The sequence below is a fragment of the Solanum pennellii genome, chromosome 9 (genome assembly GCF_001406875.1).
Source record: "Solanum pennellii chromosome 9, SPENNV200".
NCBI classification, from domain to species: Eukaryota; Viridiplantae; Streptophyta; class Magnoliopsida; order Solanales; family Solanaceae; genus Solanum; species Solanum pennellii.
This window is the reverse complement of record NC_028645.1, coordinates 2,532,169-2,557,581: the sequence shown is the minus strand read 5'-3', so window position 1 is coordinate 2,557,581 and position 25,413 is coordinate 2,532,169. Positions and strand designations below refer to the sequence as shown.

Sequence of the window (25,413 nt, the reverse complement as noted above, 5' to 3'; positions counted from 1 at the left end):
TTTCTCTTATACACTTATAATTATACAAAAACAAATTTTCTCCTACCAGTTCTCTTTTGCCTTTCTCTCTTTCTCGCTTTATACAAACACTAATTATACAAATTACAGTTTATAATTTGTGCAGTATAAAGCTATCGAGGGGGATTTGATATACAAATATTCTATTTTGATTAAATTGTATACAAATTCAAATTTTATGCAGATATACAAACATAATCATTGATACATACACATAACAATTACATATAAATTATCTAACCGATATACATATACAATCATTGCGCTTTAATACAAATGAATGCCTACCTGCGATTTATACAAATATGATACTCCATAACAAACATAAAATTTATTATAAAACGTAATCATGGAAACTATAATTATAACATACAAATATACTTTTTATGTTTGCTAAACCAAAAATTTAGTCTTTCTTTTTTATATGACAACAGTGAAGTGATTATTTGTGAAGAACTACGAAGCCCTCCCCATCTCCAATTTCCTTTTGAGGTAATGTGGCCCAGCCCAATTCTATTGTAGATGTACATGGATTATTTAGTTTTTTTTTAAGGAAATTTACATAAATTTCATTAGTTAAGGAGATAATTATTTAGGTATATTTTAATTTGTAATATTACGTATTTTATTAAATTTGATGCATCTAGATATGTATATCTCAAAATACATGTATCAAATTTCTTTTACATACATTGCATCCAAGTGTATTCACATGTTCTTGGATATATAACAAGTTTTCTTCACCTCTCTTCCATCTCGCTCGTCACTCTTCTATGTATCTGGTATCTTAGATATATGTGAATCATGCTAGGTACATGCAAATACATGTATGTACATGCAAAATCTTGTTCGCCTCCCTCACATTTTGCTAGTCTCTTTCCCTATTTTAATGTATCTTTCTCAATATATGGTAGGAATCACTTAATTAGTGATGAGATACGCAAATTTTTTTGAAAGTACAAATAATAATTGTATATATGATAGTAAAGTACGTTTAATTATATAATTTCTCCTATCTTTTTACATGTTTTTTTTTCAAACTCTATATCTTTTTTGGGTCTAAATACTATCCAATAAATATTTTTTAAAAAATCCATTTAGATTCATGTTCACAAATAAAAGGTTAAATACATAGATAGGAAAAAAAGAAAAAGAAGAAGATTAGAATAAAAGTCAATAGTGTGATACATTAAGAAAAAAAAACATTGAAATATTGACAAATGTGACATGTCTCCAAGGAGAAAGAACTATGTAATATGGAAGATAAATTGTATAAAGAAAATCACACTCTAATTTCTTTACAAAGCTCCAAAAAAGTTTGGCTACTTTGGCCATGTAGATAAGAAAGTGATCACTAAGAAAATAAGTACAATTTACAAGTCATTGTCATTTTTAACTAACTATAATATAAAAACATCCAACAAGTAGTCTTTGCATAGAATATAATATAAATATCATTTTGCCAAATTTAGCGTATCTTTTTGTCCTTTGACTACATCAAATCTTCTTCCTTTGGCCAAACCCCCCCCCCCCCAAAAGGGCCCACTCCCACCATATAGTAAAAAAAATACTATATAGTATGATAATATAAAGTAGGCCCCACTAGCCAAAAGCTCAAAATGTGTCCCACTTCCACCATATTGTAAAAGTTTTTATATTGTAATGATGATGAGGTCTTTATCTCAAAAGATGTCATCCCTTACCTCATCTTTCAATTAGTTCAATTGACCTAAAACTTGCATTTCCCAAATCTTTATATGGTCCAACTACTACTCCATCATCATCAACATAACCACTAACTCCTCTTTCTCTTTTTCTTTTCATAAATCTATAATACCCTAAACCTATGACCCCACCTAATACCAATATGGCCCCACATAATAACCCTACCCCTACCCCAAACCCCACCCCCCTCTTATCTTTTCCTACACCCTCCCTCATTTTGAAAAACCCCATCTTGGATTCATCCCTCACCCCTACTAAACTTTGTATGGGGTAATTTAGTATGTAGCAAAATCCAGATGTGTTAGTGTACACCACACCCCAACATGTACAATTTCCTTCACATGCACTTTGACATTCTTCAAAAGAAACCATATGTTGATAGTCCATTAACTCAGTGTTAGACAACTCAACACCATTTCTTGATAACCCCTTGTACTTCTTGTGATCAAGATCATAGGTGGCCCCGCAAAAATTGCGGGGCTCCTCACTGTTCGGCGGGCTACACCCGCCAATACTGTAGTTCGTGCTGTTGTCCAGGCAAGAGCAACCCTTGCCTGGATGACAGAGCCCGTACGCCCCACAGGGGCTAGGCAATTCACATGTCTCCTTTATCGCTTGATAGTCTAATACCCAACTCGACCCGTCCCAAAAATACCCTTTTAAGTTACCATCCGGTTCGATCCGGATCCGACGGACACCGGATACGGGTTGTTGAAAGCTGTTAAAGGATTCAATATCAACAGGGACTGACTCATTTTGGTACATACCCAAAAATCCATTTGATTTTAATACAACATAAATATGTCCTTGATCTTCCATTACATCAGCTTTAGCTTCTAATGCCTTGTGCCTCCAATAGATCCGACCCGAATCCGAATCCGAACCCGATTCACCTTTAAAATACAACCCGAAAAAATCAAAGCCCAATCTCATAGAATAAAGCCCATTTGATGAAACTAAAGTCATGGGACTAGTGAAGTTTTGATTTTCCACAAGGGTATTTGAGGGAAAATCAAAACTTTGCCATAAAACAGAAGGTGACGTCACTCCATTATCAACCTTCTGAACTTGTAAATTTGATGTATTTGAAAGCCAAACACGGTCTCCATCAGTGTAAGTTGACCAAAATACCCCTGAACGTGAATCAGACAGAACAAGGCTGCCATTGAAGTAGAGCTCAGTCGGGTCAGCCCATTTAGCTAAACGGGTCAAATTAGCAACCCATATCGTTTCCAAAGATTTAACATGGATAATAGCAAGATTGAGTTGATTTTCATCAATTCGAAGAAAACTCAGTGAATAATTTCCAGTAGAATCAGTAAGAAGAGGCTGAAAATTCGAAATTTGGGGATCTGGGTTTGCTTTAAATCCTTTGAAAAACTGTTTGGGTGTTTCAGATTCAACTTTAATTTGAAAAAAAATTGAGAAAAAGATGAAAAATTGAGTTAATTTCAAAGGAGTCATTGAGTTAACCAAGTCCATGAAAATGAAAATTGTATGAAAAATGAAAAATGCATGAAGAAATTTTTTTAGAATTGGTTGAATTTTATATTTTGCTATAAAAAGAAAGGGGTTTAAATAAGAAGCAAAAAGCTTATCGAATTGCGAATGGGTCGAAAAAGATTAATATTATATTGTGAGAGAGTATCATGAAGATCTCGAAGCAACAAAATGAATATATATAGTTTAACGAGTCGGGTGACTGAGTAGGTGTAGCAAATGATATTATATAAGAGAAATTAAATATGATCTCTTTCGTTAATATTTTCTGTGTGAAACTCGTTGCATCAAATTTGTGTAATATAATTTATATATTTATGTGCGATTTATAAATTATTAAATATAATCCTAATTAGCTAATTTGTATCGTCTATATAAACTTGTTTTGAGCTCTATTTGAATTTGCATGAATTTCAAGTAATTAAATATTTCTTAAGATAATTTTCATTTATATAATTTATACATTTACGCCCTATTTGCCACTAAATTTGTGTAAATTTCAAATAATATGTTTTTTAAGATAATTTTTCTTTATATAATGGACAAAAGATCAGGTTGTTTTAAAATAAAATAAACTATTTTAGCCTTTTTAATTTTTTAAACTAAATTCTGATTAAATTTTCTGATCATTTAGCATTTTTCTTTTATGTTTATCATGTCATTTTTAATATCTTAATCTTTATTCAAAAGAGTTCACACCTATGACTAGCCCATGTATTTGATAATTTAAAGGTTGAAGTGATGAAATGATAATAATTATTTAACTTCAATTTTAATTAAGCTCTTCACAGTATAAGTCCAATTTAATTGAATGACTAAATTATGAATACAAAATAATTGAAAGAAAAATGAATAAAGGCAACATATATATATATTTATACAATGCCATAAATGTGAACATAGATTTTTTCTTTTGGGGAATTAAATTCTCCTCAACAAACAATATGATTTCCTAAAAAGTCAAAAATCTTATAAAGTCAAACAATCACGTTAATATTTATTCTCTCCATCATTTATGTATCATGTCCCTCATATGATCACCTTTTTTTCCCTTTTTTTGGTAGATATATAGTTGAACATTAAATATGTATTATTATTTTTTGGTACAATTAAATATGTATTGATATAAAGGTAATAGTTAGATTTAAGTGTGAGCTATACTATTTTAATTAATAATTTTATATGTATGAACGGTATAGTCAGATATAAGTGTGAGATTATAAAGGATATAGTTTTTAAAAAATGAGATTTAAAGATTGAAGAGGTCGAAAATTAGTTGATTATTGCACGTTATTTAGTTTTTGTTGTTCAGATATAAGTGTGAGATTATAAAGGATAGGTCATATTTTTTTTACACGCTTGATTTTTTATTCGAGGATGTAACTGTTTAATTGGCAAGGATCAAAACATGCGGACCCCAAATCGAATTCATATGTTTTTCTAATTCGAGAGTATAAAAAATAATTTGATCTTTAATCAAAATAGAAATAAAACAATTTACATGTTGTTCTTTTTAAATCTCACTTATGAAATTATATCAAATAAAATTGATCTATTTTAAATAATTTAAAGATTTTTTTTTTCACTTTTTCTCTTGTTGTGTATATGATTTATGAACATCACAGTACCTATCAATATATAATTTAGTTTTCTAGCTTATTTAATTTCTATGTAAATATTATATGTTATTTCTCTTATTCCAGCTATCGTATTATTTGTTGATGCTACTAGTATTTCCTATCATATTCTCTTTTCCTTCTTGTTTTCTTATGCTTTACTTAAGCCTAGATTACTTTTTCATTTAAAAAAAATTAGAGATAAAGCTAACTGCATACACACCACTCTCTCCAGATTAGAACTGTCAATATGGACTAGCCCACTCCATCCGGGCTAACCCATACAGGCTTCAACATTTTACGGGCCAGGCTGGGCTAGCCCATTTTTAGTGTGGGCTAAAAAACGGCCGGCCCAACCCACAAGTACGTGGGCCAGACCACTTTATTTAAAAATTATAATATTTTTGAAATTATTAAATTAAATTATAAATTATAATTTAAAAATATTATCATAAATATCGGCAAAACAATGTTACATGATGTTAATGTTATTACTTTTTAATCAAATCCACAAATAAAATTATCTTTGTAATATTTATTAAAAATTTTTTTCAAGTAAAAGTATAAATATCTAAATAGAAATATTAACCTAATTATTTTGAGTTTGAACTCTCTTTAATTTTAAATTTTAATATTATATCATATTTATTAATTAATTGTTATTGACCCACGGGCCGGCCCTACCAATATTTCTCAAGCCTCAGAAGTCAACAAGCTTATTCAGGCCGGGCTAAAAAGCCCTTTTCTCAAATGGGCTCCAAAATCGTAGACCAACCCTATTAAATCCCGGGTTAGGCCAGGTCGAACCAACAGGCCTAGCCCATATTGACGACTCTACTTCAGATTATGCAGTTTCAACACGTCCTATTTATATTTTTAGATAATAATTGTATGGTGAAATATTTTATTAAAATATATATATCCTAAAGTTTATCTTTTTTAAGTTTGTGTCATTTGACTCACCTACTATGGAGTAATGAATATCTCCCACCAATAGTGTTATTCATATTATAGTTCTACTCTAGTAAATAAAGCTCAACTTGGCTATCTCACAAGTGGTTGTTGACTATTTATTTAATTAATGCATGTTAACAAATTATATCAGTTACCCAAAAGTTTTATTAATTGTTATGATATTTCATTTTGAAGTTAGTATTTAATTCTAAACTTTTTAGGGTCAGCACTAAATATTTTTGGGTTTCCAATAAAAATGCTTAATTATGCTTATTAAGAATTCTTTATTTGATTAATAGACATTAATCCATTATGTTCCATAACAGTATGCTACTGCCTTTTAATAACTATAAAAAAGAATTTGTTCCATAACAGTATGCTACTGCCTTTTAATAACTATAAAAAGGAATTTGTTCCATAACAGTATGCTACTGCCTTTTAATTAACTATAAAAAGGAATTTGTTGAGAGTGGGATTTGAACCACGCCCTTTCGGATCAGAACCTTAATCTGGCGCCTTAGACCAACTCGGCCATCTCAACATGTTAATTTTTTATAAAAAAAAATATTAATATATAATAATATTTGCAATAACATACAAACTTTAGTCATGATTAACATTTTATCATATGATTTTCAGTTTGTTCAAAGGATCTAGACTATGAAAAAAACATAAGTTGCATGAAAAAAATAACATCATTTACTAAATAGTTATCCTAAAATTCGACCAAATCATCCATTTTTTCTGTTAGAAGTGAAGTCATATTAGCTTTAAGAGGCTTATATACAACAACAATAACATACCCAATATAATCTCACAATTAGAGTTTGGAGAAGATAGTATATATATACATACTTTTACCTCTACGGCTCTACCTAGTGATGATGAGGTTTTTCTAATATACCCTCGTCTCAAGCAGCTCGAGAAAACGAAAACAACAAGAATTTAAGATCTTATATATACTGTTACATAAAAGAGATAAAACTCAAAATTGTCCATTTCAACAAAAGCAATGGCAAATGAAGCAACACATTATCTTCTAATCACTAAGACAGTACAAACAATTGAAAAGGAAATTCAAAATTTTACCAATTGAAGAACAAACACTATATTACAGATATACAAGCTTCGAGCTGCTTGCTATAGCAGCCAAAAAAGAACAAAAAAAAATCAATCGAACCCAAACAGAACTACAATGTAGCATCGTGATGGTTAGTAACATCCATTACCCGTCTTGGAAGCTGAAAAGGCCCTTCTGAAGAGCAAGAAACATACCGATGAATGATGTGAACTGGCATTGGAGAGAATTTTATGTAGAAAAACTCTCAAGGGAAGTCCACGACACCTAAACCTAAACAATAACTAGCAAACTGGTAGACCTGCATTAGGGTGGCCAAGAAGCTGACTTTCATCGTGTGCATGGTAGAGATTCGACAAATGAAAACATGCTGAACACTTCCAGAAGCCAGTGAAACATCTGCGACAGATGCAGGTCCCCATAGTTTTCTTCCTAAAACTGGATGCGGGTGATGAAAGAGCACTGCAAATCAGTAAGTGTAAAATAGACACGACTCTAGAAAAGTTTCCCTCTTGTAATTGGCTGTATCTGACTATAAAACTCAGTGAAGTTGAGCCTAAACATAAGAAACTTCAAATCAATGTGCTGCTGCACGGGCAACTGAGAAATGAACCCCTCAAAAATGGTTGTATAATCCTTTCCAATCACGTCCATATCATTTCCCATATTTTTGAGGAACTCTCCAGCGCGTTGAGTTAAAGCTTTTCTGCCTTCACCAAGCCATGAACCTGGTTCTGAAGTTTTATCATTTGATTTTCCCTGTGATTTGACTTTATCACGAGAGTTAATTGATGTATCTGAAGTCCTGTAATTTATAAGGAGATACAAACTGTTAGAAACATCGAAATACTAGGGAAAAAAATCCAAATTTCATTTAGAGATGGAGAAAAAAGATCAATACCTTGATTGCAGCTCATTAATGCCTTCATATAGTCGATCTGCCAAACTTCGGAAGCGCAATATCAGGTCAAATAAAACAAAGAGTGTCTTGTTAAGCTCCTGAGAACGTTCTCCAAGCAAAGACTTCTCTAAAATTGCAAACAAATACTTTTCATGTGCTGCAAGAAGATCATCAAGGTCTTTCGATAATTCCATTTCTTTCACAAGATTAGACCATGAAACCTCCAAAACTTCAAACATGATGTAGTACTGCAAATTAGAAACAAAGTGATTCATCTCATCCCAAAGAACTTGACACTTTCTTGATGTCAAAATCAACTGCAACTTAACAGCCTGTGGCAACTTAGAAAAGAAGTGGGAAGTGATACAATTTGGTTTCATTGTCTTCCAAGTACCAGTTAACGCATGTTCTACCCTTCTGAGCTTCCACAAAAAATTGAAGACTCTTATATATCTTGTCATTACAGACTCTGTAAAAATTGTATTCAAAGGAACACCAGCATCATATTCCAGAGAAAAGACATCCCACCCTCTATCTCCAGTTTTATGTGGCATCATCTTAACTCTTAATCTAGCGCGTATATCACAACCATCATACTGCGCATTAGATGATGTGATAGCACTCTCCAACAAAGTTGCCAGCTTAAATGAGCTGATAGTATTAGCTGGCTCAGATAGCTCAGGACCAACAATATCCATTAGATATTGTACAAAATCACCTTGACCAAGAAGCAAATAGCGCTTAATGGCAAGACAATGTTCCTTGAACTTGTATCTTTTGTGCATAAGTTCAAGTAAATGTTTATCGATTCTTTTTGCTGCTTCTGTAACCAGAGATTCAAGTGCATCAGTTTCGCCATACCCAAGACTTCCTCTCGTGGTTGTAGTTCCAACAGCTGCTGCTGCTTCTGTTGCAGCATCAGCCCAACCACGATCATCACAACAAACTCTGAGAAAGTTAATTGATTTACCAGTCCTTAGTATCTGTTTGGCAAGAGACTGGGAAATAAAAGCAGGAAGCATGGCAGCATGAAGCCGGTAACCTTCTCTCCAAAGAGACTCGTCTTTTACAGGTTGACTCACAATGAAAAACTCAGCAAATATATCTTCAAGTTCTCCTTCAAGCACCCATCTCCTCACCATCTCAAAAAGAGGGGAACACACCCGACGCAATAACCTTTTCATAAAATCATTAACGAGTGGATCACCATGCTGAGCATGCATGTGAATTGCACCAGCCATTGCCCCACCCTTTAAGCTCTTACAGTTATCAACTAAAACAGCCATCAATCTCATCTTCACAATTGGCTCAGCAAACCAAACTGTAAGTCTTCTTAAAGACATATAATTCCCTGAACATGCACCCTCTGAACCCAATGGTATTGGATTCATTGCCTGACCTTCGAGCACTGCTAACAATTTATAGTACTCTGAAAGCTCATCTTGCAATGCAGCACAAAACGCTTGTCCGACTGTGCCTACATCTTGAGCAGGGAACTGATTCATACTATCTGAGATGTACCCTTTAACTTTCCTAAACAACCAGCCAAGCTCACAAAGCTTCCTAACAACACTTCTCGTAGCCCTTGGAATTTTCATCCAATCAGGCAACACATAACCATCCTCATTCTTATCATACTTTACATACTTCCCGTCAATCCCTTGACAAGCATATAGCACATCCCTCACCAAAACATCCTCAGATACCTCATTTTCTTCCTTCGACAAGTTTACAAACTCCTTATACGCCATATCACGTAAGTTCTCCGGATCCTTGGAAACCATCAAAACCCCTCCACTCCATCCTTTCCCTACTTCACCTTTACCCCTCAAAACTCTCGAATTATCACCTACACAATTCAAACTCTGAAAATCATCATTCAAACTACGATCACTATAGCCTTTCTCCATTTTACCCAATTTACCCACCAAACCCCTATAATCCTTACTATTATCCATGTTACCTTGCACATTATTCAAAACCTTAGGACTATCATTTCTGAGCCCGAAATTACGATTCGATTCACTACCAACCAATTCCGGTAAACCACCCGACAATGCAGAGCTAAGAAACCCGTTAGGTGCTACAGAAGTAGACTGGTGTTTTTGAATTTTCCGATCTTCGGAGACGGTTTTAAGCAAATAAAGAACGGCCCATTTGTTTCTTACACTACCCTGTCCTGTTTTCAACGAGAATTTGGTATATACATCAGCAAAAGTTAAGGCATCAGAAGATTTACCTTGAGTAGCTAACCGTCGCTTAATGGATTCCACCATTGCGGACTCATCCGCAGCAATTGAAGGTGTCATTCGACTGGAGAGTATGCGAATGGCGTATCTTAGCGCTTGGTGATACTGTTGATCAGAAGGTATGACAGGGTTAGGGTTTAAGATAGTGGACTGGTGGGAGTCGGCGGTGGAGGGGGGCGGAGAAGTGGAAAGTAAGCGGTGTACTAGCTCTTTCACTAGATCTAGTGCTCTTCGGTCGCCGTCGTCCATGGTGGATCTGCGGTGGCCGGCGGCGATATGGTGAAGTGAAAGTGAGAGAAGTTGGTGAATATGCCTAAAGGAACAGTTTTTGTTTTAATTTTTCTTTTTTTTTAATTTTAATTTTAATTTTGATTTAATATGGGCGGGGAAATGATATTTCCCTTTATATTTATTTTAAAATCAATTGAAATATTTATTGGAAACTTTAAAAGATTAAAAAATCATATATGGAAGTATGACATTTTTTTGTATTATAAATTGAAATTCTTAGTTTTCCTCTTAGCAAACTTTTGAATTTTAATGCTCTATTGCTAAATTTGATATATTTGCTATCGAATATAAGAAATACTAGTATCATATACTCTTTTTATTTGTATAATTTTACTTTCATTTTTTAGAGTCAAGTGTTTTCAATTTTTTTCTCTCAGTTCTTTTCATGTTTTGTTAGCTCAATTGGAAGAATCACTGGAGATTCTTGGATTGAGATGAACTGCTGAAAAACAACTTAAGAACAATTAGAAAAGAAGAGGAGAATTAGAGAAGGAGAGAGATTTAGATAAGAGAACGGTGATTTGTATATTGATTGATCTAAAGTGTACATATGAGATGTGTTTATATACAATTATAGTTGTGACTTATTCAACCTAATTCTCAACTAAATACCTGATCGACTAACCAACTCTATGAGCATTAGTTCAATGGAACAGTAATTATAACTAACTAACTGTCAGTTAAAACAGAATTAACTGAAATGACCAATAATAAGTATAATTAGCTGATTAGTGTAGCATATTTATATAAATACTAAAAAGGTAGATTGATAGGTTAATCTTAGTGAGTCATACGTTTCACATATTATCGACTTTGATGACATGTTATTTTATAACGTGATCATATTTTATATGTTACTGACTACTGAGTTATTTTTACTGCATTATGAATGAAATCTTTTTTTCACTCAAGATATAAAACTTAAATGTAATTTGATCTTTCCTTATAAGTAATTGCTTGTTAAATTCTATATACACTTTTTCACTTTGATCTGTCAAAATATATCATGATTTAATTAAAAATATTTCTCTAATAAAAATGGATATAATAAAAGTATCTAGAATTTAATTTAATTAAACTTGATCCGTAATGATGATAGAAGTACAACACTATATAGAATAAAGTCTTGCAATGACTAAGTTAATTCTAAAAAAATTATTAGCTTTTGATTTCATATGTGAAGTTGAATTAAATTTAAATGTAGATCAACTTCATAATTTATCTTTGAAATTAAATATTTTTTTTAGTCGGAAAAGATAGTAATTAAAATCAAAAATTACTTTTAGATTATAATATACACTTTAATTGAAAATCAAATTTCCTTTTTAGATTATGCACAAATAATTCAGAAACACATTAAATATGAATTATACAAGTATTTGTGTGAAGTTGCAAAGAAGAAAAAGAAGTGAAGAAGTAGCAACACTAGCCAACTTTTAAATAATTATAAAAAAATAAATTATATTTTAGATAATGCCTTCACAAGTGATAGACCAAAAAGGGTAATTATAAAAATTATTTTAAAAATATAAGGCGGTTAGTTTAAAGGGTAATAATAGACTAAAAAGATTGACTGAGAGGTATTTTTAACTCAATAGATGAATGGAGGATATTTTTAAACCTTTTAAAATAGTACAGGGGTATAGCATAATTTGCATATCTATCGGTTGTAGCTACTATTTAAGTTGTCTCGTTCATATTATTCGTGGGTGAGTTTGTATAATTCACGTTTATGTTTGTATGATTAAGTTATTTTTGTATAAACTCGAAATAACAATTTATACAAACTCAAATATTTACGGGTTGTAACTACAGTTTTAACTACCTCATTTGTATAATTTGTGAGTTTGTTTAATTCGAGTTTTACTTTGTATAATTCGCATATACATTTATATAATTGTATTATTTTAGTCTAAACTCAAAACAAAAAATTTATACAACACAAACATCTAAACTTTCAACAATTATACAAATTATATTATACAAAATTACATTATACAAAAGTTATACAAAATCTGAATTATACAAACGTGCAAATTACACAAATTCAAAATCTCAGCCCACGTAATTATCACTGAATATTAATCGCGAGTGATAATTAAATAAAACTATAGCTATGATGATAGATTAACTAGTCATGTTATTATAAACATTTTAATTTAAAAAAAGTTCAAATATTCTCTAAACATTTCATGGCTTAATAGTTGATATTGAGAGCAAATTGATCACTGGGCCTTCACTCAAATAGTAATGGGCTACATAACCGAAATTCTTTTGGGCCCAAAGTTAAACCTATCAAGTTGCAGATTGGGCTGGGCTTTTTCTAAACAAAAATTGGGCCCAAAGTTAAACCTATCAAGTTGCATATTGGGCTGGGCTTTTTTATTGAAAAATTTAAAAACAAAAATAATGTTGAGAGTGGGATTTGAACCCACGCCCTTTCGGACCAGAACCTTAATCTGGCGCCTTAGACCAACTCGGCCATCTCAACTTGACATTTACTATTCCTAATAAATTTTATATGTACTTTGATTGTGTAAAAATTATTTTTTCCTCGATTTCTCATCCGGTGTCCAGTACCTCCTTGGTTATCAATTAAATTTGAATACACGCAGAAAAGTTTTTGTCGGAGGGTAAATCATTCACATTCTAAGACATCTAATTACTGATAGAGAAGTACTTTAATTTTTATTGGTGATAATTTCTTTATCTTTTAATCAAAAAAGAGACTTGAATTATTACGATTGATTCAAATTATAGGTACAATGACTCGGAAAAATTATTTATTAATTAAAAATTATTTAATAATAAATTTGTAGTTAAATATTATTTTTTTTTAGGTGAAGTATAACAAGTCAAAAGATATTATTTAAATTTCAGCATTAATCATGAAGAGATGCAATAAAAGGAGAAACAACTATTTTAGGCTTATCCAAGACCACAAAAGATGATGAAGAACAATGACATTTCATCTAAGTGGGTAGGAGAATTATGATTTTTCTTTCTTATTTGTGGTTTGAACTTCTCCAATTTGGGTAATACCAATTAAATATTTCACGTTCATATAAAAATTTGAGAAGAATCGTATTTATATTTTTTAAGAAAATATAACAGAGAAAATATTTTATCCTGATGTAATTAATAATAATTAATTTCACGATTTAAATTTATATTTAATATATCATATATAAAAATAATTTTAAGTCCAATCAATTTGTATATAGCACTAGTGATACATAAAATTCTTGGAATACCTCCTAATTTGTGTCAATTATTGACCAATCCACTATGTATGGATATAATCATGAATAAAGCCAAATCTCCATTTTGGGGCCAACATTTTCTATATTTCTCAATAAAGCTAAATTCTAAGTTAGGCTAATTAGCACTGAATTTTCTCTCATACCAAAATAATAATAATTATATAATATATATATATATTACTGTATAAACCACCCAAGATATAGCATGTTTAGCATATTCTGACCATAGAACTATTATAAAAGTCCTATATGTAATGATGGAAGAAAAACATGTTGAAATTTCAAACTTCCTTAAAATGTAACAAAATATTGTGTTTGTATGACATGTATATGACCTTATAATGAAATACATTGTGCATCGAATTGTGAAGCGTAAATCTCGTATAAATTATCACAATAAATCTCCGATCATGATATAAAACTCTTCAACTTTATCATCCTAATAATTTGTGCATAATCATTAATTGATAAACAATTTTTTCTAATGGAATGCAAGTAATTTAATTTGCTAAATTAAATTAAAAATTGAAATAACTGTATGTAATAATTATCGTCATAATTAAAACATATAACTAACTTTTCGATATAAGTTTTAATAGAAAATATATACCTTTTCACCTCCAAAGTAAGTGACTTTCACTTTCATGCATGTGGATATTACAACACATGTCACTGACAATGTGTTTTCACATATTTTATGGTCAAACAAACTAATAACAACAATAACAATTTGAAAAGATCTACCCTTCTCTTCATTCACTTTTATTTATTCAATTTAATTTAAAGATATTTTTTTTATTTAGACTGATTTTACTCTAGTTATCGATATTTTGATTTTCTTTCACTTCATTATATTTTCCTAAACTAGATGACTTAATACTCTACTATGAGCAATTTTTTTAAATCATAATACATATATTAATTGTAGTCTTACGTCTTAAAATAATTTAAAAAATAAGTAACTAATATTAAAAATTAAAAAAAAATTATATATATATTTCTCTTGATGTGTTAAAAGTAAATATTCATTTTAATAAATCGGACAAGTAAAAATTAACTGAGGAAGCAATATTATGATAATGTGATAAAATTATAATTCTATTTATTAATTGTTAATGAGTGTCAAATCAATACTGAAGTATTAATTAAAGATTTTTATTTAGAAAAGATTTTCATTTATGTTGCATCCTTTTCACAAAAAATTGAGGAAACCTAATATTATAAAGTGATAAAATTGTAATTCTATTTATTAATTGTTAAAGAGTATCAAATCAATACTGAAGTATTAATTAAAGATTTTTATTAGAAAAGATTTTATTTATGTTGCATCCTTTTCACAAAAATTGAGGAAACCTAATATTGTAAAGTGATAAAATTATAATTCTATTTATTAATTGTTAAAGAGTATCAAATCAATACTGAAGTATTAATTAAAGATTTTTATTTAGAAAAGATTTTATTTATGTTGCATCCTTTTCACAAAAATTTAGGAAACCTAATATTGTAAAGTGATAAAATTATAATTCTATTTATTAATTGTTAAAGAGTATCAAATCAATACTGAAGTATTAATTAAAGATTTTTATTTAGAAAAGATTTTATTTATGTTGCATCCTTTTCACAAAAAATTGAGGAAACCTAAGTTGCCCTTGCCCTCTTCTATATTCATTCCTAATTGTGGCTATAATTTTAAGGATCACTCTTGTATTGTCTATATATAGACATTTTAGAGAGAATGGAATATTAATTGAAGATCTAATTTTCCATGGTTCAAAATTAAGTACAATTACTTTAGAAGTTTGAAAAAAGAATTATAATTCAAGTTTAATGATTTTGACATGTTGAAATTGATGTTTCAAATTGTGATTCACAATAAAAGATTATGACTTACTAAATGATCATATTCTACAATTAAAGCTCATCTTATTATAATATGAAAAATCAAAATAATCATAGAATGTAACTCAAGATCTATATATTCTCTAATATCTCTACTATACAAGGGCAAAAAAACTCCAAGAAAGGAAGTATGTAAGAGGGATATGAAAAATCTTGATAAACTATCAGCAGTGTGACAAAGTCAGAAAATTATGCTATGAATATATTTCGATTCAAATTAATAATTTCAGTTGAAACTCTGAATATGTATTAAGAATGTCACTGAATATACACAAAACTAAATTCATAACTCAATATTAATACGTTATATTACTAGTGTAGGATTAAAATTTACATACATTTTAAATTTTAATTTCATCTCTACCTGTTTTAAAATATATATAATGTATATAAATATTTGTATAACTATATATATCATGAATTTTCAAATATTTATAGATAAAAATACAAGCACAAAGTTGTGTCATGCAAACGTCCTAATAATTTTAAAAGACAAAACATTAAAGATTTTAAAGCTAAAATTAAGGAAGAAGCTTCTCATGGCACGTTATAATTATGATCCTTCGAAATAGTAGTATAATATTTTGATTAAATCCACTTGATTTTTATTTTAGGTTTAAAATTTAGTGTTTCATATTTATTTATTTATTTTTAAAAAAAATATAGAAGGAAAATAGATGTACGTATCATTTGATAAGGCATGTGTGGTGTTTATTGAAAAATATTGCATCTCTTGATTTGGTAGGTAGTAATTAATATATAGAATATCATTATTATTTAAAACATGAAAAACTATTAAAAGTTAATATAATAATATCACTCATTTGTGAGTACTACAACAACAAATCTAGCATAATCCATTAAGGAAGGTGGGTATACCAAGTCTTATTTTTAATATGTGAAGGTAAAATTGTTTCTGATAAATTATTTGCTCGAGTAGAACATATCAAATAATGAATATGTAAAATAAATACATAAGTGATGAGAATAATAGCAACACAAATCATAAGATTGTAAGAGATTAGTACCGATAAAACTTGAAAATTAAAGAAAAATCTAGATATGTTCAATTAATTACTAACATTTTATCCTAGGCTCCAACTTTCATATTTTCCTATTTAGAATCATGTTCTCAATAAGTTGCAAATGTGTCATGGCTCATGTCCTGTCTAACTACACATACTCGAGACTTCTTCAACCTGCCTAACTTTACCTCCTCTCATTCTCACTATAACCAATCTCCCACACCTCGTGGGGGCATATGTGTATCTTTTCCTTGATCACATCTACTAATCGATTTACTTTCACTTTTCTTATCTTGTTCATGATAGAGATCACTTATACCTTACTATGAATAGTTTCATTCTTGTTCATACACATCTCTGTCAACAACCTTTTTCTGTTATTCTTATCTTTTGGACATATGAATTTTTAACCGATCATTTAAATATACGTACTTCAACTCTGCCTATTCCTCCTAGATCTGAAATATTGCAAAGGATAACAAACAAATTAAAACGAAAGATATTGAATTTTTAAAACGTACAACTATCAAAATAGAAATCAACAAGTGGATCATGTTACCTTTTTTTTTTTTTTGTATAGGATCAAATTTTAGTGTTCCATATTTAATTCATTAATTCACTATAACAAAAAAGGGAATTAAATGAACTATAATAACATTTGATAAGGCATGTGTGGTGTGAAAAGAATGAGACATGGCCCTATATATGTCTTATCTCTTTTTAATTTTCAAAAGCATTTCTTATTTTCAAACTTTAGAATAGTTATTTTTCTTGTCCTTATCATATTAGAATGATATAGATATAGATATATCTATTACCTATGTTAAATAAAGCTTTTTGAAAAGACTACATGTTCACATTTTTCACAAAGAAAATTAAGAGGAAGACCTATCAGTATTGTATTATTTTTATAATATTTGCATGAAATAAAGGGTTCTTACTTTTTGACTTTGGAAAATATTTCCAAAGTTGATGAGGTAACTGATGATTTGATGACATTTAATTCATTAGAATCTATAGAAATTAATAGTACTAAATATATATATTAAAAAGAAGTTTTAAAAAATCTAATTCATTTGCAAACTTGAAATAATAACCTAAAAAATTAGTGTATTAAATTTCATATATATATATATATATATATATATATGAGTGTATAACAAATAAATAACTATATTTCAATTCTAAATTAGTTGAATCGATTATATCAAACTTCTTTATTCTGTTTAAGTTTTATTCATGTCTTTACGATATGAATACAGCCTAATAAAATCGATATGATGATAATTTATTACAATTTAATAAGTTTAATGTAGATTATCAAATTAATTTAGCTTTTATTAAAAATAACGAAAAGAATAATCTAGCTTATATATAGGAGTTTGATTTTTGTGCATGTGTAAATTCAAAAAAACAATATCAATCATGCTTTATTTTTTATTTTTTATTTTTTATTTTGTAAGCTATGGTTATATGTGAAGGTACTAATAATTCCTAATTTTTCCACGCGTAGTCACGTTGATACTTTATTGTAAAATTCTTTTGTTGACAAAAGAAACACTTCCAAGCAAATAATTACAATATTTTAACAACCAACCCACTAAACAAGAATATTTATAGTACTCAAATCTATTCTTTGTAGAGTAATAATTAATAATTTACTAATTTGAGACTTTCATGTAAATTCCCCTAAAAAAAAGATAAAAATCCATGATAGCAATATATTATTCATTTTTTTAATTTGTTATAGTTTTCTTTTTATATAAATAAATAAGAAATGTTTTATACAGATGATAAAATTAATTAATATTTTTTTTAATTCTATTGATATGAAAAAAAATTATAATTTATATTATTTTAAAATATAAATTTAACATAATCTAATTTAACTTTGAAAGTAAATCAAATTGACGCTCAAAAAATATTCCGTGACAATTAAAAGGGAATGAATAAAGTATAATTACTTTCGTACTTAGTTTTCTAGGTTAATAATTGTATCGAACTTAATATGAAAAGTTACATATTTCTTCCAAGTCAAATATTTTTAGCAAAAATATTATTATTTATACATGTACCAATCACATTATATCACTTTTAGAGTCAATTATTTATCGGCTGGTTTAATTGTTTGTAATATATATATATATATATATATATATATTTGTAGAAATAATTACTAGTAATATTATATTTTAGCAGAATTTGTAAACATTGTTAAAGCTTATAACGATATTAAATTTAAGAAAAAATGTACAAGTATTTCTTCAATTTATACCCAAAATTTCAGAGACACTTATACTATATTAAGATTCTATTACCCTCCTGATTCAACTTGTTGACTTTTTTTTTCAAGCTAGTGTCACTAGGCCGAAAAGGAGTAGAAAATTATTAATAAAATAAGTTCGGGATAATAGGAGCTTAGTATAGTATAAGTATTTCTTTGATATTTCATATATAGATTGAAAGAATACTTGTGTATTATCCCTAAATTTAATAAAAATTAATAACATCAATAAAAACTTCAATATTTATTAACATATCTAATTGTTACTACTAAAAATTATTTTTATTGATACATATATGTTGTGTATAGGGCTGAGTCACACACAAGGTTGAATTGTACTGCATGAAAGGTCTTAGAATTAAGCATCTGCCATGAAAGTGTGCAGTGAAGCAACTAAAATTGTGTTGAGGAGAAGAAGAAGAAGAAGAAGAAGAAGAAGAATGATGAGAGGAATCAGAGAGAAAACGTGACAAGCTCAACATTCATATTCTCTAACTACTTACAAAGAAAGTAAATTGACTATTTTATACTAACTGCTTAATGGTAATTAACTAACTAATCAATTTACTAACCAACCAACTTAACTAACTAACAAAAATACTAACAAACTAATCTGTTATATAACTAACTAATAACAATTTGTAGTAATCCCTTCAATGTACTGCAATACAATTTGTCAATTCCTCAACACCCCCCCTCAAGCTAGGAGCTATGAAAATATTTTTCATTCCTAGCTTGGAAAGAAGATAAGAATGTTGACGGAAAACTAAGCCTTTGGTGAGAATGTCAGCCTCTTGCTCTGAAGTGCAGAGATGATGAAGTGATATCAGTCCAGTGTGTATTCTTTCGCGAATGAAATGGCAGTCAATATCGATGTGCTTTGTGCGCCTCATGGAAGACAGGATTAGAAGCTATCTGAATAGCAGATTTGCTATCACAATGTAATGGTACAGGAAGAGGTATCTTGACAGTCAGTGCTGTAAATAAGCCTACAAGCCAGACAATTTCTGCCACAGTGGATGCAAGGCTGCGATATTCAGCTTCAGCTGAGCTACGAGAAATGGTGGATTGTTTTTTGGATTTCCATGAAACAGGTGAAGAACCAAATTTAATCAAATAACCAGTAACTGATCGTCGAGTATTAGGACATGATGCCCAATCAGCATCACAAAATGCAGTTAAAGTGGAATCACAATCTGAAGAAAGAAAAATTCCTAGACCAGGAGATTTCTTGAGATATCGAACCACTCTAGTAGCAGCAGCCATATGTGATAACTTTGGAGAATGCATGAATTGACTTAATGTCTGGACAGCAAACGAGATATCAGGTCTTGTATGAGTAAGATACAACAATCTACCAATAAGTCTTTGATAGGAACTGATATCAGTAAGTAAATGATCATCCTTAGTGTCTATAAGACAATCAAGTTCTGTAGATGTAAGTTTCTCATGTAGCTCAAGTGGTGAATTTGCTGGCTTGGCTCCAGATAATCCCAAGTCAGAGATAAGATCAAGAGTATATTTCCTCTGGTGCATGACTATACCTTCTGCACTTCTAGCAAATTCAATTCCAAGAAAGTATCTAAGCTCACCAAGATCTTTGATTTTAAAATGAGAGTGCAAACTGGTTTTGGTTTCCTGAATCATATCCATATCATCACCAGTGATTAACAAATCATCAACATATACAAGAATGATAACAATCTTTCCTGCAGACTGTTTAATGAACAAAGAGTAATCCAAAGGACTTTGAGTAAAACCAAAAGAGAGTAAAGCTGTGGTTAATTTCACATTCCATTGCCTGGAAGCCTGCTTCAGACCATAGAGAGATTTGACTAGTTTGCAAGCATGTGTAGCTTTGTAGTTGTTAAAAAAACCTGGTGGCATAGTCATGTAAACTTCCTCTTCCAAATCACCTTGCAAGAAGGCATTGTATACATCCATTTGATGGATAGACCATTTTCTGGTAGCAGCCAAAGAAATCACCACCCTTACAGTAACCATTTTAACCACAGGAGAAAATGTGTCTTGATAATCAAGGCCTTCAAGTTGGCTATAACCCTTAGCTACCAATCTTGCTTTGAATCTGTCAACTGTGCCATCAGTTTTGTACTTTATCTTGAATACCCATTTACAACCAATTGCTCTTTTATCAGTAGGTAAAGTCACAATCTCCCATGTGTGATTATCTTCCAAGGCCTGAATTTCTAACTCCATTGCCTCAACCCATCTAGGATCCTTGGCAGCCTGAGCATAAGACTTAGGCTCTATATCAGCAGAAAATTTAGCAATAAAACTCTGATAAGTAGGAGATAAGGAATCATAGTTCATAACATCACTAAGAGAATACAAACAAGTAGAAGTAGAAGTTGTTGTAGGTACAACAAAATCTTTCAACCAGATTGGAGGTTTGATGGATCTTGTAGATTTTCTAGATGTAGGGAAAGAAACAACTTCAGAAGAAGGAAGTGTGGATGTTGAGTGTAAGTCAGTAGAAGGCTGAGTATCAACACTGACAGAAGATGGTTCAGCAAAAGGAAAAATAGAAGTATTAGGAAGCTCAGGAAGAACAGGAATTGATGGTGTAGGTGGTGGAATATGATCAGGAGAATCAAAATGCAGGAAGGATTCATGGTCTGATGTTACAGAGTGAAACTCTGTGTAATCTTTAGATAGAAATGGAAAACAAGATTCATGGAACATAACATCTCTACTGATAAAGACCTGTTTCTTAGCCAAATCATACACCTTGTAGCCCTTTTGATATAAGCCATATCCCAATAAGACACATTTAACAGCTCTTGCACCAAACTTGTCTTGCCTAGGCATGACAGTTACATAACATAGACAGCCAATAACCTTCAAGTGTGACAAAGAAGGTGCTTTACCATAAAGCATTTCAAATGGTGATTTGTCTTTCAAAACAGTAGAGGGTACTCTATTAAGTATATATGCAGCTCCCTCAACACAACAGCCCCAGAATTTGGATGGTAAATTGCCTTGAAATTTGATAGCCCTGGCTGTCTCTAAGAGATGTCTATGCCTTCTTTCAACTACTCCATTTTGTTGTGGAGTATATGGGCATGAACTTTGATGCAGAATACCATGAGTTTTGAATAATTCACCACAAGCATTGTTGAAAAACTCTGAACCATTATCAGTTCTGAAAACTTTCACATGTTTCTCAAACTGATTCAAGATCATAGCAAGAAAAGTTTTGAGTATACAGCAAAAAAACCCAAGTCCATCTAGAGTAATCATCCACTAGAGTAAGAAAGTAATTCATGCCATTATAAGTTGTGACTTTGTAAGGTCCCCAAACATCCATATGGATCAATTCAAAACAAGTAGCAGATGTAGTAATACTGTGTTTGAAAGGAATTCTAGTCTGCCTGGCCATAGGGCATATATCACATTGTCCTAATGTACTACTACATGAATTAGAAATGCTAGGAAGTTTCTTCAAGACTGGCAGTGGTACATGACCCATTCTTCTATGCCAGAGTTCTGAGTTTGGCAGCTTCTGTGCAACTAAAGAATGACTGGTAATTGAATTGCCATTGACATTATGTTCTTTCAACAAGTAAAGTCCATGTTGTTCTCTACCAATCATCTTCACCCTCCCATTGGAGAGATCCTGAAATGTACAAAAATCAGGATAGAAAGAAATGCAACAGTTCAACTGTTTAGTAGCCTTAGAAACAGACAGTAGATTGAACTTAAATGTTGGCACGTATAGCACATCTTTAAGAACATCACCTCCTGCTAAATGACTGTTACCAACATGTGAGATATCAGTAGACTCCCCATTAGGCAATTGCACTTTTCCTGTGTTTCCTACTTCAGTTCGACCAATTAACAGATGTGAGTTACCAACCATATGATTGGTAGCACCTGTGTCAATAATCCAATTAGGAGTAACTTCAGACTTATGAGAGGATATACCTGCCATGTATGCACTAGCATTCTGTTCCCCTTCAGTGTTTAACAATCCCAGAAGTCGTGTATATTGTTCATGAGTGAACATAGGAGATGTAATGGATGTAGCTGGTATAACATTTGATGCATTCCCTTCAGCCTGTACCAGATTGCTACCAGCATGTAGATCCTTTCTTCTTGATTTAAAATCAGGTGGATAACCTATCAACTTATAACATTTCTCCTTCAAATGACCAGTAAGTTGACAATGGCTACATTTCATTAATTTGAAACACTTATCCCTAGTGTGTCCTTGAACATGACAAAAGTCACATTCCACTCCATATTTCTTAGGCTTAGTGTTTGAACCTCTAGCAGTGAATAAAGCAGTAGGATCCATACCTCCACTACCTGCTGTTAGTTTTTGATTTTCATCTTGTAACACCATTGCATAAGCCTGGTTAACATTTGGAACATGAGATTTCATCAATATTTGACTTCTAGCATTAGAATATCCATCATTGAGTCCCATAAGGAACTGCAGCAACCTTTGGTATTGGAGATGTGTTGCATACTCTTTGGACTTAGTGCAGTCACAACAAGGTGGAGGCATTAATGAATCATACTCATCCCAAAGATCCTTCAATTTGGAGTAGTATGTAGAAACCGATGAAGTACCCTGTACTAAAGAGAAAATTGATTTGTGCAATGAAAACATTCGTGATGCAGTAACTCTATCAAATCGTTCACGTAAATCCTCCCATATCATATGAGCACTGGATCGAAAAAGCACTCTATTAATCAGATCTCGACTCACATTGTGCATAATCCATGACTTTACAATCGCATTACAACGATCCCACAACAATTCATACGCAGGTCCATAAGTACCTCTGCTAATAGATCCATCTACAAAACCAAGCTTGTTACGAGTCAACAATGAGAGTTGCATAGCTTCACGCCAGATTGAGTAATTCTCCATCCCAACAAGTGGTATACCAATTGACATTGAGCTAGGAGCATCGGAAGCATGAAGATACAGAGGATGATGGTAATCAATACCAAGCTGATCCTTAGGTCGATTAGAATCAATGACAGTAGCACTGGTATGAGTATTGATGACAGCTTCACTAGTCTCCATCGAAAACAAGAACAAATTTGCAGACAATAAAAAAAGTAAACAAGGGAATCTCTCGATTTTCAATCAATCCGCGAAGGAAATCCCTAGATCCACTTGATCAAAGCTCTGATACCATGTTAGAATTAAGCATCTGCCATGAAAGTGTGCAGTGAAGCAACTAAAATTGTGTTGAGGAGAAGAAGAAGAAGAAGAAGAAGAATGATGAGAGGAATCAGAGAGAAAACGTGACAAGCTCAACATTCATATTCTCTAACTACTTACAAAGAAAGTAAATTGACTATTTTATACTAACTGCTTAATGGTAATTAACTAACTAATCAATTTACTAACCAACCAACTTAACTAACTAACAAAAATACTAACAAACTAATCTGTTATATAACTAACTAATAACAATTTGTAGTAATCCCTTCAATGTACTGCAATACAATTTGTCAATTCCTCAACACACTCAACTCCCAGAATTAATGGAAAAGATTGAAACCAGTTAAATATTTTAAATTACACAAGGATTATTATACAGTCAGTTTTTTTTTAATAATAATTTCGTTTGTTTAGATAATCTTTCATTAATAAAATATTATTATAGAAGATAGTTAATCTAAAAAGTTCTTACTATAGCTCAAAAAATTATCAAAATGAGACAAGCCAAGGCGAAGACAAATTAAAATAACTATTTAAATGATATACGTTATACGTTTATTAGTCATAACTTGAATAAACATATAACTTAAATTTAATTAATAACAATTTTGACTTTTTTATTATCATGTTATCGATTCTTAATAATTTGGGCCTTTTATTCTTAATAGGTTAGCATGTTTATAGATGGATTTAATACGTTTAATCGATAAATTTTAAAGCCGGATCAAACTGAACGATACACCAAGTTAGCGATTTGACTGCACCACTTACATTTTTACTTACATATAGACAGTTAAAATTGAAAAAACATAAACATGAAAACACGACAACAAAACACTTGAATAATTAATCGTAAGGCGCACGCTGACATGCGCCTTATAAGGTGCACACCTCCTTTGTAAGGCACATGTCAGGCTGCACTTCCTATATACGATTTAACGGCTTTCACCTTCTATCCAAATATTATCTTTTACAAAGGAAATGTCTAACTGTGCTTCTTATATACGATTTAACGACTTTCAACCTTCTATTTAGTGATTGCTCTTTTGAGTGTGAAACTAGGATAAGGAAAGATTTTTGATAAAAGAGAATAAGATAGTGATCTAAAATCACGTAATTAAAAAAATATATTTTATTAAAAGAAAATTAATAATAAAATTAAAACGTATAGATGGACCGACTTATCGAGTTATTAGTTTTTTTAAAAATTAAATAAATTAGAAGATAGAGTTCGTACGGCTCTTCTATAAATTATTATTCATGGTCCAATGTTGGACTTTTTGGCAAATATTTTTAAAAGTTCTTTAATTCTTATATATATATATATATATATAGTCTGATCTTATCGATATAAATTTACAGAATCAAGGAATTGTTTTTTAGTTTTTTTGGTAATAACAATTTAGA

General features: G+C 30.7%; 2 protein-coding genes and 1 non-coding gene across 3 annotated transcripts; all 3 read right to left on the bottom strand.

Moving 5' to 3' along the window:
* Positions 1-1,246: 1,246 nt before the first annotated feature.
* Positions 1,247-3,443, bottom strand: LOC107029586 (PAN domain-containing protein At5g03700). Its single transcript, XM_015231020.2, has one exon. It carries the CDS (start codon positions 3,223-3,225, stop codon positions 1,723-1,725), a length of 1,503 nt encoding a protein of 500 aa, XP_015086506.1. The 5' UTR covers positions 3,226-3,443; the 3' UTR covers positions 1,247-1,722.
* A 3,340-nt stretch (positions 3,444-6,783) lies between these two features.
* LOC107029313 (gamma-tubulin complex component 3) lies at positions 6,784-10,395 on the bottom strand. The gene is made up of 2 exons (XM_015230702.2): positions 7,793-10,395; positions 6,784-7,696 (listed from the first exon to the last, which is right to left on the bottom strand). The coding sequence occupies exons 1-2, from the start codon at positions 10,288-10,290 to the stop codon at positions 7,387-7,389; spliced, it is 2,808 nt and encodes a 935-aa protein (XP_015086188.1). The 5' UTR covers positions 10,291-10,395; the 3' UTR covers positions 6,784-7,386.
* A 2,347-nt stretch (positions 10,396-12,742) lies between these two features.
* On the bottom strand, positions 12,743-12,823 carry TRNAL-AAG. The gene has a single exon. It is a non-coding gene; the product is annotated as a tRNA-Leu (tRNA).
* Between the last annotated feature and the right edge of the window lie 12,590 nt (positions 12,824-25,413).

Coding starts and splice junctions, on each gene's coding strand:
- LOC107029313 (XM_015230702.2), bottom strand. CDS start 10,290: ATGGACGACGGCGACCGAAGAGCACTAGATCTAGTGAAAGAGCTAGTA. Junction 7,697..7,792: donor ATTAATGAGCTGCAATCAAG/GTATTGATCTTT, acceptor TATAAATTACAG/GACTTCAGATACATCAATTA.
- LOC107029586 (XM_015231020.2), bottom strand. CDS start 3,225: ATGGACTTGGTTAACTCAATGACTCCTTTGAAATTAACTCAATTTTTC.